This window comes from Schistocerca serialis, chromosome 1, assembly GCF_023864345.2.
Source record: "Schistocerca serialis cubense isolate TAMUIC-IGC-003099 chromosome 1, iqSchSeri2.2, whole genome shotgun sequence".
In the NCBI taxonomy this organism is placed as follows: Eukaryota; Metazoa; Arthropoda; class Insecta; order Orthoptera; family Acrididae; genus Schistocerca; species Schistocerca serialis.
Window position 1 is genome coordinate 390,917,366 of NC_064638.1, and position 17,049 is coordinate 390,934,414.

At 38.8% G+C, this 17,049-nt stretch overlaps 1 protein-coding gene across 5 annotated transcripts in view; it reads right to left on the bottom strand.

Annotated features, from left to right (window-relative positions):
* Nucleotides 1-357: 357 nt before the first annotated feature.
* The window catches only part of LOC126471412 (calponin homology domain-containing protein DDB_G0272472), a 162,988-nt gene continuing 146,296 nt past the window's right edge, over nt 358-17,049 (bottom strand). For all 5 annotated transcript variants that reach the window (XM_050099567.1, XM_050099549.1, XM_050099558.1 and 2 more), the window contains 4 exons: nt 5,101-5,174; nt 1,756-1,804; nt 1,522-1,669; nt 358-1,428 (listed from right to left, as the gene is read on the bottom strand). In XM_050099567.1, the coding sequence (XP_049955524.1) occupies nt 1,241-1,428; nt 1,522-1,669; nt 1,756-1,804; nt 5,101-5,174 (459 nt within the window). In that variant the 3' untranslated portion in view covers nt 358-1,240. The remainder of the gene's footprint in view (nt 1,429-1,521; nt 1,670-1,755; nt 1,805-5,100; nt 5,175-17,049) is intronic.

Consider the following 17,049-nt stretch of genomic DNA (forward strand, 5'->3'; position numbering starts at 1 on the left):
CAACCCCTTTCCTCCTTATTTGTGTGAGTAACTAATTCAAAATCTTCATTCTACCCATAATCACAATTTTCCGAATGATTATGAATGTTCTCTGCACATTCAACATTCTTATTAATGTATGTCATATATGAGACCAGAAAGGTGAGTACTTAGAGCACCAAGTAACAATTGTGATATCTGCAGAGCTTAACAGGTGCATTCCCTGAATGACCAGGTTGAAATTACCAAGTTGAATTAACACAAGAAGAAAGTTTAGGGTATAATATGCTGTCGTTAAAGAGGTCACTGGAGAATAAGCACACCTGAAGTGATGTAGCAACACATGGCAAAGTCTAAATCATGATGGCTAGATGGAAATCTAAGTTAAGCAGTGTTTACTTGCTAGCAAAGATACATAAAGGCAATATGTAGCAGTTATAATTTTCCTGTTTCCCCACTTGTTTCAACTATATTATTCCTTTGGTAGTTTCTAGACTTTACATTTGTCTGAAATGGCACTGAGAATATCTGTTAGTTAACATATAGTTATGCCTCTAGACCAATTTTAAGATATAACTTTATTTACTCCCTAAAAATTAAGGTGAAAGTGCTGCAGGAAAAAGTTGCCTTTTTTCAGGCACTGTACAATATTCCAATAAAAATCTTATTGACGTATAATCAGATAAAAGTAGGCAATATTGCTGAATCAGTATATCAAGAATCTGATTGTAGGACAAATCAAAAGTGGCAAATTACATTTTGCACTGTTAACGCTTAAAATACCTAAGTGTTTTATCTATTATCAACAAATAACAAGATGAAATAAACGGCATACAACATAAAATAAGAACCGAAATTAAATTGACAGGTATCAAATCAGATTTTCAGCTTTGAGAGTAACACTGATCAGCAACGGAGTGATGAATATTAAAAATGTACAAAATAAAAACTAAATATGTATAAATAAAAAATTACTATACACAAAAGAATATATATCAAATTGTTTCGGGTATACACATAAAGATACAAAAAAGATGAAAATCACATTCATCTTACTCATTTAGGGGTTTCTCACCCATACTTTAGCTGAAGTCCACTTTTAATGGAGAGTCTGCCAAAATGAAATATTGTAGTAATAATTTCTTACCATTAAGTAAAATATCCAAAACTTCTATGAAAGGTGAATGTATTACACAATTTCTGTAAAACATTAAATAATGAAATTGTCCATGATATATCTAAGTTCTATTTCACTAAACTTCTAATTAAAAGTCTTATTGCATGGAGGAGTATGCCACACAGCACTTGATGTTCTTACTAATGTCTTTTCAGGAACAGTTCCAAATATTTTAATAAGATCTGGTGTATGTGGTTTAAACTGGAAAAACTGAGCTATGAGTTGTCGACATTGTTCTTGACTAGATAGCTGTAAACCACGGGCTCTGTTAGCTGTAATAATAATAAGAAAACAGAATGAATACAATATTTTAACCAGTTTGTTGTTTGAAGTAAAAGGATTTTTTAAAAATTTCCTATAGATACCTGATGTCCATGAAGGATACACTTTTTTCACAGTGACTTCTTCATCTTCACTTTCCTCCCCTGAATATATGTCATTAGTGCTAAACACACCATTTGGTTTAAGTTTTGCAACTTTGTCAGGCGCATTAGGTTTTACTTTTATTTCCTTCTGTGGAAAAAAATACCCCAAATGTAAATGCATTTCTGATTTAAAGAATTAAACATATTGGAAACAAGGGATGTAGTACTACTTACCTTATTTTTCTCAGCCTCCTTTATTTTTAACTGCTCTTCAGCCTCCTTCCTGTGGAAACATTAATTGTTAGAAAAGAAATCAAAGTATCGCAAATGCTTTCATAAACAGTCTTCCCATTCTATTATATAGGTAAAGCATTCTGCAAACACCTAATTTGTGTTTGCATATAAGTAATAAAACTGAATTCTATAAAACTTCAATTATAAAACAAAATTTAAATTTTAGCAGGTTTCTAAACAAAAAAAGAACTTGAAAAGTGAAAGACAGGTAACTTACCTGAAATCTTAGCAGTGATAGATACAAGGAAAGCAGCGGGGGGAGGGGGAACCACATTTCACTGGTTTCATGAGTATGATGACTGTGAGTATTAATGAATGCAAACCTCAAATTATTACTGAATCATTTAATAGAGCTGTCTTTTACTGGCAACAGTATGGGTAGCAATGTGGATCACTGCTTGTGAAAATTGACTGTGTACCCCCATACATTCTTTAAGTGGGCTCAAGCTAATACAAGGCATATTAAATATGAATCAGAATTTAAATCTGGCAGCTGTGACAGTGGACGGAAATGGGTGCAACCTTGACAGGATGCTAGTGGGGATGTCTGGGATAGCACTGTAATGTTGAAGTTAGCGAGATGCGGCCGCTCGTGAGACACCACTATGCGTGAGCAAGCAAGTCGCACAGCGAATAACCATCAAGTTTCTCACGACAGGAGGCACCAAACCTGTGGAAATTTTTTCGGGGGCTCCGTGCACAGTGCAGTGAGGAAATTCTTTTGAAGACCCAAGTGTATAAATGGCATAAAACAATTGTAACAGGATGGGAAGCTGTGGAAAACATACCCCACCAAAGATGACCATGAACAAGCATCACACCAGACAACATTCATGCTATGTAGGACGGACCTTATTGCACAAGATCAGTGCATACTGCCAGCTTTTGGTTCAGGCAAAAGGCACATACCACAAAAAACAACACTGGCAGTGAATCCAAAATGTAACTCTTCTGTGTGCTCTGTGAAGCCTCACTCTACTGCTTCAGCAAGGAAAAAACTGCGGGAAATTCGTTTGGCACCTCTGGAATATCCCCCCTTAACAGTACAGATTGATCACCTTGTGACAACCATATGTTTGCATCGCTGAAAGAAGCAATTTGTGAACATCGGTTCGATGACAACGCAGCCGTAGAAGAGTTCATGTGCAGCAGCTGCAAACACGTCCTCCTTTCTTCGAGGATGCGATCAAAAAGTTGACAATTCAATGGGGAAATGTGTAGTAAAGTCAGGACACTAGGTAGGAAAATAAGGCTGGTGAATTTTTGTTTTGGTTGAGGCAATGAATTTTACACACACACACACACACACACACACACACACACACACACACACAAAACCACAATCAATTTTGGTTCATATTTGATCTCTCCTCATAACACCAAATGCTTAATGAAAGTATTGTTGGTTAGCAAATGAATAACAGACTGGTACAAGCAGCGAATCCTTGACAGTTTCTGACAGTTTGCAGGCTAGATTTCTTGCTGTCCGGTGTAAAATAATTTGAAACATTCTGGTGTTTTTGTGCTGCCTGAAAATGATTCTGTTCAGTGTATCCATCTCCTACCACAATAAGTGCTGTGAATTGTCCGAGTTTTTCTTTTATTGTTTACATGCAGTAGCTACTAACTGATGGGCAGAAATATTGGAAAAGGCATGCCCATTAATTAAGTAATCCCAAGCTATTTTACATTACAGTTACCTGGGGGCGTATGAAAGATGAGAAATTCAATTCATTAAATCCACAACCAGAAAGCGTTATCTTCAGGTGGGGTATTGATTTGCATTTAGTCCAGGACACCTTTAACATTGTAATACTTTAACGAACATTAATGTAACAAAATAAGAAAACAACTACAATTTTTTTCCTCTTGGAGACTTTCACAAATCATAACTGTGAAAACCGGTTGCATTTAAGACAATTTGAGTAAGCTTTTCAAGACATTGTACTTATAAGAAATATACAATTTAAGTGTCAAACACAGACGTTAAAAGTGCCAGGATAATCCATTACACAATAATTTCCACTGTTATTAATGCACTGACAAAAAATAAATTACATCATTTGTATGTATAGAGAGTATGAGTAACTAGAATGGATATTTCACATTTCCTCAGTTTTGTTCCATCCAAATTAGTTCCGCCAATGGTACAGTACAGCGACACATTCACAGTTTGGATCTGCAGCAAGGATAAATTGGCAGAGTTGGTTGAGCTTCTTATCTCCATTCATGAAATTATCAGGTTTACCATGGAAAAGTTTACAATAATCCTTGGCGTTGAATATAAATGTCTGAACAAATATATGTAACAATTCACCATACATCTGAGACACTGGGTGGTTGACAGGCACCCAGACAAGACTGAGTAACTTAACTAAGATTTCAGACAACATCCTCCTTTTAAGAGCTAATACAGAAAAACACACACACACACACACACACACACACACACACACACACACACACATACATACACACACCAGAAAAATGATATGGGCACAGGAAAATAAATGCTCACCCAAAGGGGTACTCAGTGCCAGAAGTACAACTACACTAAAAGCAGGGATGTGACACCACTGACTGACAAATCCTAATCGAAGTCTAGGCAGCAGGCACATTGCTTGAAGCACATGAAGAAACCCTATAATCCATATGGTGAAAGAAGAACCCCGACAGTTAGTGTGGTTGTTGCGTGGTTGCTTTGCGCGTCTACCTGAACAAATACACTCATATCTATGCCAACATCTGTGTTAGCACAGCTCTGTAGACAACTATTGTTTCCAGTCACAAAGTTTCAGCACACTTGCAACCATTTTCATGTCACAGTTTAAAGCTTGCAACAACACTGCCAGCTGTCAGAGCTCCTCTTACGCCATATGAAGTATGTGCTGATCATTAAAATTTTGTGCTCAAAATGATATCATTGAGCTTGACTGGAAACCTGAAACAGAACACGAGTTGAAGTGGGGTGATGTTGAACTTCTTTGTCACCTTAAGTTGGCTTGGTGGTTTTCCAAACATATAAGTAGAATATACAAGCCATACGTTGTTCTCACTGAGACCGAAATTAATTTTTCATTTGTTTACTTGCTATATTTTCTTACATTCAGTGCACTTGCCGGCAGATGCATTGTATTAGCAGAATAAATGTGAAATGTATGTACCAACACTATTTTGCAACTATATGCAATGTTTGTATGGTGAAAAATATAGATTCTTAACCTCTGTACAGAAACTGTGGTAAATGAGATTTGAGATTATATGTACGCTATGTCTACAACTTACTTGAGCTGTAATGCTTTTTTTTCTGCTTCCTCTTGCTCTTTCTTCTTCAGGGCTTGTACATATTGTTCTTCATCCTAGTGGAAAAGAAAGTACAAGTGTAAAATTGATTTTCCAATACATCGAACACATCTTTGACCTTTTCCTGGCTATATCATACACGGTAATCTGAATTCATGGTTTACACAACTTAAATATCTGCTGACTGTGTGTATGGTGCACACAAGGATTTTTTAGATTAGGCGACTCTCCATCCAATCCAGATAATGATAGCTGTCGGAAACCCAGAAACATCAGTGTATGTGGGAAATGGAGGTGGTGTATTTGTTGCAGTAGAAAGGAAACTCAAATCAACCAGGGTAGAAATAGAAGCTGCATGTGAGATTGACTGGGCAAGGCTCGGTATCAGGGGTGGGCATAAATGATTATTGTATCCTTCTAAGACCCATCACACTCATCTCCTGATGTAACCAAAAACTGTAGAGAAAATCTCTGTTCACGTATGCGCAAGTTCTCCAGTCATACTGTAATCATCAGTGGAGACTTTAATCATCCAACAATTAATTGGAAAAATAAAAGAGTTTTGTCAGCAGTGGGCATAACAAGACATCCTGTTAACCATTACTAAATGTCTTCTCTGAAATCTACCTAGGACAGATAGTTAGGAACCCCACTCATAATGGAAACAAACTGGATCTAAAGGCAACAAATAGACCTGACATATAAGAGAAGGTCTACATCGAAACTGGTATCAGTGAGCATGAGGTGTTTGTGACAACAGTGATTAACAAAGTACAAAGGACAATTAAAACCAGCACAAAGATATATATGTTCAGAAAACTAGATAAAAAATCAGTAGTGTCATATCTCAATGAGGAACTTGAAACTTTCAGCACAGGGCAAGAGACATTGATCATGCACTGGATAGGTATGTACCAAGTAGAACAGTTCATAATGGTAGGGAACCTCCATAGTAGTCACTGCAAAGAAACTTCTGAAGAAACAATGACTGCTGTACAATATGTGTAAACCAAAGCGTATGGCTGTAGGCAGAGAGAGACACTGAATGAAACACTGTTGGCTGTCAAGAGAGCAATATGTGAAGCCTTCAATGACTACCATAGCAGAATACTGTCAACTGACTTAAACAAATCCAAAGAAATTCTGGTCATACGTAAAGGCTGTTAGTGGAACCAAGGTTAGTGTCCAGTCCCTAGCGAATGAGTCAGTTCTGTCAGATTCTATACTGAATTTGCAGCTGAGTTAGGCCCCCTTCTAACTACAATCTATCATAGATTCCTCGAATAAAAAATTGTGCCCAGTTCTTGGAAAAAGGAACAGGTCACATCTGTCTATAAGGAGGGTAATAGAAGTGATCCTCAAAACTACTGTCCAATATCCTTGACATCGGTTTGTTGTGGAATCTTAGAACACATTCTGAGCTCAAACATAATGAGATATCTTGAACAGAATGGCCTCTTCAATGCCACACGAGTCATATGAAACCCAACTTGCACTTTTCTCATGGCATACTGAAAGTTTTGGATTGAGGTAACCAGGTAGATGTATTTTTTTTATTATTATTTCCAAAATGCATTTGATTCAGTACTGCACCTATGGCTTATTGTTAAAAGCACAATCATATCAGGTATCAAGTGGAATTTGTAACTGCACTGAGGACCTTTTGGTAGGGAGGACATGATATGTTAGATGGAGAGTCATAGTCACACGTAGAAGTAACTTCAGGTGTGTCCCTGGGAAGTGTGTTAGGACCCATGTTGCTCATATTGTATGTTAATGAGCTTGCAGGCAATATTAATAGTAAAATAACGCTTTTCACAGATGATGCAATTACCGATAATGAAGTACTATTTGAGAGAAGCTGCATAAATATTCAGTCAGATCTTGATAAGACTTCAGTGTGGTGCAATGTGTGTCAACTCAAATGTTAAGAAATGTAAAATTTTGCATTTCACAAAACAGAAAAGCATAGTATCCTATGACTATAATATCAATGACTCACTGTTGTAATTGGCCAACTCATACAAATACTTGGGTGTAACATGTTGTAGGGATATGAAATGCAATAATCACATAGGTTCAATCAAGGGTAAAGCACGTGGTAGAAATCTGTTTATTGGTAGAATATTGGAGAAGCGCATTCAGTCTAGAAAGGATATTGCATACAAATCACTAATGCAACCGGTTCTAGAAAACTGTGTGTGGGAACCTTATCAAATAGGACTAATAGGGGATTTGAACATATACAGAGAAGGGCAGCACGAATAGTCACTGGTTTGTTTAATCCATGGGAGAGAGTCACACAGATACTGAAGGAACTGAACTGGACGACTCTTGAAGATAGATGTAAACTATCCCAAGAAACTCTTCAACAAAGTTTCAATAACTAGCTTTAAATAATTACTTTAGGAATATACTACAACCCCCTAGTGTTACTCACATAGGGATCGTGAGGATATGCTTGTTTATAAAGCACCATGTAATACATGCAAATTGCAGATACCAATTTGTAGCAGTTGTAGACCACCGAAGGACCCACTTTGTTCCCTGTTAATGTCAGTCAAACATTTTAAATTCTCATTTCACCCATACATTGATAACTGCAACATCAAAGCCCCCCCCCCCCCCCCCCCCCCCCCAAAAAAAAAACACAGCCCTTTTACTTTTATGCCTTTGAGCAAATAGTCTTCCCTTAAATGTTTCAGAAAAAAGGAATCAAGTAACGTGTAATTATTGAATCATCTCAGTCCCAAAACCATATACATAAATCCATCCGTCTTTCAGGAAACTGTATTCAGTCTTTCATCAAATTCGTGTACGATCACTACATATTTGTCAATGTCATTAAGTTTACATCTAATGTATGATGCCAATCCATATACAATGCTGTTTTCATTTTTGCAGTTGCATTTTTCTTTGCCGTTTGAATATCCCGAAATAACAAAGGGGATAATGCTGTGCAGTGTGCTGAGCTCTGAATAGACAAATGACTGTTATGACGCACAAACTCCACAAAATTTGAGTTCGAATATATTACTTTGTTTGATACTGCCACACCTACTAAATAATAATAATAATAATAATAATAATCATCATCATCATCATCATCTATATTAGTAAATAGTTAACATTAATAAATTGTCCTTCAGGCTAAAAATTAGTTTATAATATAGTTTTCTTGAAATTGGGATGAAATTCCCACAGCCCTCTTAAAAACCTGTTCATAAATATACCTTGGAGTGATGTATGATTGCTTCTGTCAGTATTTGTTGTTGAAGATTCAGAATGTTGCATGAATTCATCAGACAGCAGCAACATTTACCACTTTGCACTGAATCTCAAATGATTTATGCTCTCAGCACGGCTTTCCAAAGCACTTTTCTCTGCGCTGGAAATGTTAATCGCCTTCTTGCATCAAGTACAAATGGCAGTTGTACTGTTTCTAGGATCAGGAGCAACTCATGGAAACATGAGTTCTTAAGACTTTTGATATCACTTCGTGTTTGTGCATAGCTTTGACTTTTTTCAGATTTCAACACACTAAAGGCGAAAAAACTAATTTAAATACAACTGGTGACATGAACTACTTCGAAGCCATGCTTCAATTTCATTCCATTCTTTATTTTTCCATTCGTTGTTTGTACATAGTACCACCAAATATGATTATCAGGTATGTGTTCTTTTACTTGACAGTCCGCAGAGTTACAGATTTTCTTTGTTTGCGTCGTTAATGGGTTTTCTACCTTTATTCACAGATTTCTCAGTCTGTTAGCTCCTGCACTTTGTGCTGCTTGGAACTAAGGCCAAGTAATGCAATCCAAACAGGTTGTGGTTCTGTCGGCATAGTAGCCATTACGCAGTGACCAGGCACTTGTCTGCAGCTGATCTACAATACTGGCCATAAAAATTGCTACACCACGAAGATGATGTGCTACAGACGTGAAATTTAACCAACAGGAAGAAGACGCTGCGATATGCAAATGATTAGCGTTCCAGAGCATTCACACAAGGTTGGCACCAGTGGCGACACCTACAACGTCCTGACATGAGGAAAGTTTCCAACCGATTTCTCATACACAAACAGCAGTTGACCGGCGTTGTCCGGTGAAACGTCGTTGTGATGCCTCGTGTAAGGAGGAGAAATGCGCACCATCACGTTTCCGACTTTTTGATAAAGGTCGGATTGTAGCCTATCGTGATTGCGGTTTATCGTATTGTGACATTGCTGCTCGCATTGGTCGAGATCCAATGACTGTTAGCAGAATATGGAATTGGTGGGTTCAGCAGGGTAATAAGGAACGCCGTTCTGGATCCCAATAGCCTTGTATCACTAGCGGTCAAGATGACAGGCATCTTATCCGCATGGCTGTAACGGATCGTGCAGCCATGTCTCGATCCCTGAGTCAACAGATGGGGACGTTTGCAAGACAACAACCATCTGCACGAACAGTTCGATGACGTTTGCAGCAGCATGGACTATCAGCTCGGAGACCATGGCTGCAGTTACCCTTGACGCTGCATCACATACAGGATCACCGGCGATGGTGTACTCAACGACGAACCTGGGTGTACGAATGGCAAAATGTCATTCTTTTTTCTGATGAATCCAGGTTCTGTTTACCGCATCATGATGGTCTCATCCGTGTTTGGTGACATCACGGTGAACACACATTAGAAGCGTGTATTCGTCATCACCATACTGGCGTATCACCCGGCGTGATGGTATGGGGTGCCACTGGTTACACGTCTCGGTCACCTCATGTTTGCATTAATGGCACTTTGAACAGTGGACGTTACATTTCAGATGTGTTACGACCCATGGCTCTACCCTTCATTTGATCCCTGCGAAACCCTACATTTCAGCAGGATAATGCACGACCGCATGTTGCAGGTCCTGTACAGGCCCTTCTGGATACAGAAAATGTTCGACTGCTGCCCTGGCCAGCACATTCTCCAGATCTCTCACCATTTGAAAACATCAGGTCAATTGTGGCTGAGCAACTGGCTCGTCACAATACGCCACTCACTACTCTTGATGAACCGTGGTATCGCGTTGAAGCTGCATGGGCAGCTGTACCTGTACACACCATCCAAGCTCTGTTTGACTCAATGCCCAGGCGTATCAAGGCCGTTATTACAGTCAGAGGTGGTTGTTCCGGGTACCGATTTCTCAGGATCTATGCACCCAAATTGCATGAAAATGTTATCACATGTCAGTTCTAGTATAATATATTTGTTCAATGAACACCTGTTTATCATCTGCATTTCTTCTTGGTGTAGCAATTTTAATGGCTAGTAGTGTATGTGAGTGCATGAGCAGAAAATTGATGAATCACCCATCCATATCTAGAGCTCCACCAAGACAGCGAGAAACAAGAAAATAAATGTTACACAGTGCTGTGTATGGAAGAGAATGGAAACAGGCAAGTACGGGTGCTTATAATTAAACTTTTGCTACTTGAGAGGGTCCCTGTCATAAGTGAGTACGCATAGGACAATTAAACTCTGTAGAAACATTTGTAAGGGCATGTGGAAGAGAAATAATGAATAAACCATTGGAAGAAACACATTTTAATTTAAACCTGAGAGGGCAACATTTGTTAATTACATACCATGTTTACGTTGCATGTTACATACAGTGCTCAATGTGATGACCATTTGCATCCTCGATAGTCTGGGACCACACTAGAGATTACTCTACTGCGGCTCAAAACAACAGCACCCACAGCATGTTCAGCCGTCATGACATAGCTCAAGTACTGTTTGAAATCACACACAGCGACCAGCATTCTCGGCCAAGGCAATAGTAACTTCTTCAACAATTTGTGGTGCTACTTAATTCAAACTTTTGAATCACATTCTTCAACCCCAGTGTGGAAAGAGAACCTATCTGCATTCTTTTAAGTGTTGATACTTGTGCCCAACGGCGAGTTATGACACTATCAATACAAAGCATAGTCTGTTCATCATTCCTATAAAGTTAGTTTCTCATGTGGTGAAGGTTTTTCACCTACATGGCTCAAGCAATGATAGTCATATTTTAACCATCCTGTACACCATGGGGTAAGTAACTACTTGAAACAGATAACTGTGTTAAAACGATGACGGATTACCCTATGGCAAAACTGTTGTTCAGCCCCATACATATTGATAGAAGTCTGTAGTATTTGTCACATTTCAGATATTTTACTAAATGGACATGAACATCTCCATAAATCGCTTTTGTCACATTTCAGATATTTTACTAAATGGACATGAACATCTCCATAAATCGCTTTTACAAAACTTATTACTTCCACATATTAGAGGATCATAGTAGCTGACCAGTACTATGTGCCTGACTGAAATATTGACTTGCCTCCCCCACCCCACTTCCTCCTTCCCATCTTCTCAGGCAGTGGCATATATCAGCTTCCTCAGATCGCTGCCTCGTGACAGCTCAATAATCATAAAACAGTTATGAATCTTTGTGTACACAATGGATCACCATGGGATAGTATGTGTAATACATGTAGATTTCAATTTCAACATTCAAATGCGATTTGGAGTATCACATATGTTTTGAACTATAACAATATAGATTGGATAAACTCAAAAAAAAATTTAAAAATCAAAGTTTTTTTTAAATATAATTAAAGATTTTTTCCCCAAATTTGAAATTTCTCAGATTTTCCACAGTTGTCTAGATTTTGAGATTCACTGGACACCCTTTAAATGCTATTTGGAGGCTGAGTGGGTACCAGACTATCCCAGCTGGGCCTAGGACTTTTTTCTGTGACTTCTTTCATCTATGGTAATTATTTGATATGTTTGTTTGGATAGCCATGTTTTGCAGCAGCTGTTAAGTCAGTTATTATTGGTTTTCCGTCTTGAGTTTACTGCAATTTAATTGAAGAGAATTTAACACCCGATGGGTTTCGTTTTTATTTATAAAGCTTAGTCAGTGGTTATTCTGTAAATCGAATACATATGCTTACACATTTTTAAAATGAAAACAGCATGTTGTTTATGCAGTTGGAGTGCAAGTTACTTACAGTGTTTATGCACATATTCTCCAAACCACTGTTTCTTCCCTCCTTGGTTTGGAGAATATGTAAAGAAACACCGTAAATAACTGCCTTTCCAGATTTATCAACAAAATGCTGTATTTACTCTAAAACAATGAAAAATGTAAGAACATATGCATGCAATTTACTGAATAATCACAGAAGTTGCTTTGTAAATAAAAGCGCAACGTGTCCGGTGTTAAATTCTCTTTAATTAAACTGCAGTAAGCTCAAGACGGAAAACCAATAATAACTGGTTTGTTACATGAAAAAAGGTCAAGTTATATCATCATTTGGTGACCACATCATCAATTTATGTCTCCTTACAACTGGCTCAGTAAGTCAGTCAGAGGTCAAGTGCCTCTAACATTGTCATTTTGATGGTGGCAGATTCTACAGTTAAGAAACAATGTTGTCAGAACTGTATTCTGACTTAGGATTTTTATTACATCAAGAGATGCCCTCCACCAGCTCATCAGACCACATGTTGCCACTGATACACTTCATACACAATTTGTGCCACTGTTTTGACTTGGTTCGGGGAAAGGAGTTTGCTTTTATGCCTGAAAGTCAACGGCGAATCCACGATTTTTCCAAACCTCACCACATTCGGTTGGTTACTAAGAATGAACAGAACCAGAAAGCTTAAAACAACAATAGGCTATGTCACATTTTCTACCAATTGTTGGCTTCACCATCAGTAGTGGTTGGGGAAGCCTGCAAGTTCCCATCACTAGTGTGGAAGATTAAGCAAACCATTAATGCTCAAAGTGGACACTGATTACCATCCTGTCTCATCTGAATGAAATTTCTGTTCATGAGGACAATTCTTTGCTAAAATTAATTTAGTAGAGATATACTTTCAGTCGCTCCTTGATGAAAGCTAAAGCAAGATGTTAATTCTGACCACACCATTTTGATATCAATGACAGGGTGCCTTCTGACATTGCTAACTTCCTCACAATATTCCATAGGTTCTTTCAATAGACTCGTGCGGGGATTCTATATTGTACGACTTATCTCAATGAAGGCCTTCAGTCCACCACAGAATATGTAAATGTCATGCAGAAAGAGCCTGTACCTAAATCCATTAATGACCTTCTACAAAAAGTGAAGTACTGTGCACGATTTCTTTCTTAGGTGGCCTTCGTAGCCCATCAGGCAAATTGTCAGTTGTGAGAAGAACGCCATCAGTATTTTCAGAAATTAATATTGGTCCTCCAAAAAAATCAGCGCTCTTTGCCTGTAACTTGCTAGCCTCACTTGCTGTTGGTTTTCGCGACAGATACACACTCACATAGCATCGGGGCAGTTCACTGTCATAGTAGAAGATGGTATGGAGAAGCCAACCATGTTCATGTCAAGGATACTTACTCCAGTTTAAGGAACACAATTTACTGATATGAAAGAAAGCACTGACCATCATCATTGGTGTCCATAAATTTCGCACCTTTGGATGGTCACAACTTTCTTCTCATCACTGACCATAAATTGCTCTTGTCCATTTAAGTATGTAAGGCAAAACTGCCAGAGAAAACGGCACACTCCTTTCACAGATGGGCTTCCTAAGTGACTAACTTCCAATAATCCATTCACTATCACACTTCTGTTCGTCATTCTAATGTGGATGAACATTCTGACGTTCTGGTAGGTCCAGACTATGAGTTTGATCACCAAGAGAAAGTTTGTTTACTGTCAGACAACCAACTGTAGCAATCACTCAACACATTCCTTATAAATTTCTGGGGCAATGCCACAGCATTTAGTCGCAACCATTTCTCCCAAGGGTCCTGTAACGTGTTGGGTTGGGTTGATCTACCAAACTCTCCAATGTTGAACTACCCAACCTTTACTGCTGTATCATCAGTGGACCAACTTCAGGTTCGGCATGGTGTGGTGCTAATTATGGAAGATGGTGAATGTGCTGGGTGGTGGTGTCATCCTTCCTGCAACAACGGATGCTCCATTTCCTGCATCAACCCCAACGGGGGATTTCTAAGCTATTGTACGGATGGCGTAGTTGCAAGGGTGGTTCAACAGCATGCTGTTTGTCAGGCACACCTCCAGCCCATCTTGGTCTCTCGCCATGGCCGAGTTACCATAGACATTACAGGCCCTTTTTTAGGATCCATGTTATTACCATTGTGGACTCCTTATCCCATTTCCCATGTTGTTCACCTCCAGCAGACAACAGTGGACACGGTGGGAGCCTTTGAGTGGATCTTCCAACAACGGGAATGCATCTAGCATACTGGTGAATGACAGCAGTCCCCAATCCACAGTGAGCAATTTGAAAAGGTTTTTCACCCGCAAGGGAATACATTTGACTACATCCACTTTCCATACAGGCTCAAACGAGCATGCAGTGCAATTTGCACTTTTTTTAGTTCCAATGTTAAAAGCCTCTTTTTTTGGGGAGGGGGGGGGGGGGGTCGTCATCAGCCTTGTGACTGGTTTGATGTGGCCCACGAATTCCTCTCTTGTGCCAACCTTTTCATCTCAGAGGAGCACATGCAACCTGTGTCCTCAATTATTTGCTGGATGTGTTCCAATCTCTGTCTTCCTCTACAGTTCCCTCTAGCATTATGGAAGTCATTCCTTCATGTCTTAATACACATCCTATCGTCCTGCGCGTTTCCTTATTAGTGTTTTCCAGATATTTCTTTCCTCTCCGATTCTGCGCAGAACCTCCTCATTCCTTACCCTGTCAGTCCACCTAATATTCAACATTTATCTGTAGCACCACATCTCAAATGCTTCAATTCTCTTCTGTTCCAGTTTTCTCACAGTCCATGTTTCACCACCATGCAATGCTGTACTCCAAATGAACATTCACAGAAATTTCTTCCTCAAATTAAGGCCTACATTTGATACTAGCACACTTCTCTTGGCCATGAATGCCCTTTTTACCTTTGTTAGTCTGCTTTTGATGTCCGCCTTGCTCTGTCCGTCATTGGTTATTTTACTGCCTAGGTAGCTGAATTCCTGAACTTCACCTACTTCGTGACCATCAATCTTGATGTTAAGTTTCTTGCTGTTCTCATTTCTGCTACTTCTCATTATTTTCGTCTTTCTTCGATTTGCTCTCAATCCACATTCTGTACTTATTAGATTGTTCATTCCATTCAGCATATCATGTAATATGCTTGTCTTTCACTCAGGATAGCAATGTCATCAAGAAATTGTATCACTGATATCCTTTCATCTTTAATTTTAATTCCACTCCTAAATATTCTTTTATTTCCATCATTGTTTCTCCGATGTACAGAATGAACAGTAAAGGCAAAAGACTACATCCCTGTCTTACACACTTTTTAATCCAAGCACTTTGTTCTTGGTCGTCCACTCTTCTTATTCTCTCTTGGCTCTTTTAAATATCATATATTACCCGTCTCTCCCTACAGTTAACCCCTATTTTTCTCAGAATTTCGAACATCTTACACCATTTTACATAGTAAAATGCTTTTTCCAGGTCAACAAATACTATGAATGTGTCTAGATTTTTCTTTGGTCTTGCTGTCCACCTGCTTAGCCATGCAAGCAGGCCCGGGTTCGATTCCTGGCTGGGTTGGAGATTTTCTCCACTCAGGGACTGGGTGTTGTGTTGTCCTCATCATCATTTCATCCTCATCAGCCAATGTGGTGTCAAACGAAATAAGACTTGCACTTGGTGGCCGAACTTCCTCGAATAGGGGCCCCCCGGCCAATGATGCCATACACTCATTTCATTTCATTTCTTTTCCATTAGTCTTGCTCCCATTATCAACCGCAACATAAGGTTCGCCTTTCTCGTGCCTTTATCTCTTCTGAAGCCAAACTGATTGTCATCTAGCACATCCTCAATTTTCTTTTCCATTCTTCTGTAAATTATTCTTTTCAGCAACTTTGTTAAGCTGATTGTGATTCTTGCACTTGTCAGCTCTTGAAGTCTTCGCAATTGTGTGGGTGACATTTTTCTGAATGTCAGATGGTATGTCATCAGACTCATACATTCTATACACCAATGTGAATAGTCACTATGTTGCCACTTTCCCCAATGATTTTAGAAATTCTGAGGGAATGTTGTCCATCCCTTCTGCATTATTTTATCTTACGTCCTCCAAAGCTCTCAAAAATTCTGATTCTAACACTAAATCCCCTATCTCTTCTAAATCGAGTCCTGTTTCCTCTTCTATCACACCACACAAATTTTCCCGCTCAAAGAGGCTTTCAATGTATTCTTTCCACCTATCCGCTCTCTCCTCTGCATTTAGCAGTGAAATTCCCAATACACTCTTAATGCTACCACCCTTGCTTTTAATGTCATCGAAGGTTGTTTTGACTTTCTTGTATGCTGAGTGTGTCCTTCCAATGATCATTTCTTTTTCGATTTCTTCACACTTCTCATGCAGCCATTTCGTCTTAGCTTCCCTGCACTTCCTATTTATTTCATTCATTCCTCAGTGAATTGTATTTCTGTGTTCCTGAGTTTCCTGGAACATTTTTGTACTTCCTCCTTTCGTACTTCTTCCTTTCATCAATAAAATGAAGTATTTCTTCTGTTACGCAGGGTTTCTTCGCAGTTACCTTCTTTGTACTTTTGTCCTTTCTTTTTCCTTTCCAACTTCTGTGATGGCACTTTTTAGAGATATCCATTCCTCTTCGACTGTACTGCCTCCTGAGCTTTTCCTTACTGCTGAATCTATAGCCTTAGAGAACTTCCAAGTGTATCTCATAATTCCTTAGTACTTCTGTATTCAACTTATTTGCTTATTGATTCTTCCTGACTAATGTCTTGAACTTCAGGCTACTCTTCATCACTACTATATTATGATCTGAGTCTATATCTGCTTCTGGGTACACCTTACAATCCAGTATCTGATTTCGGATCCTCCATCTGACCATG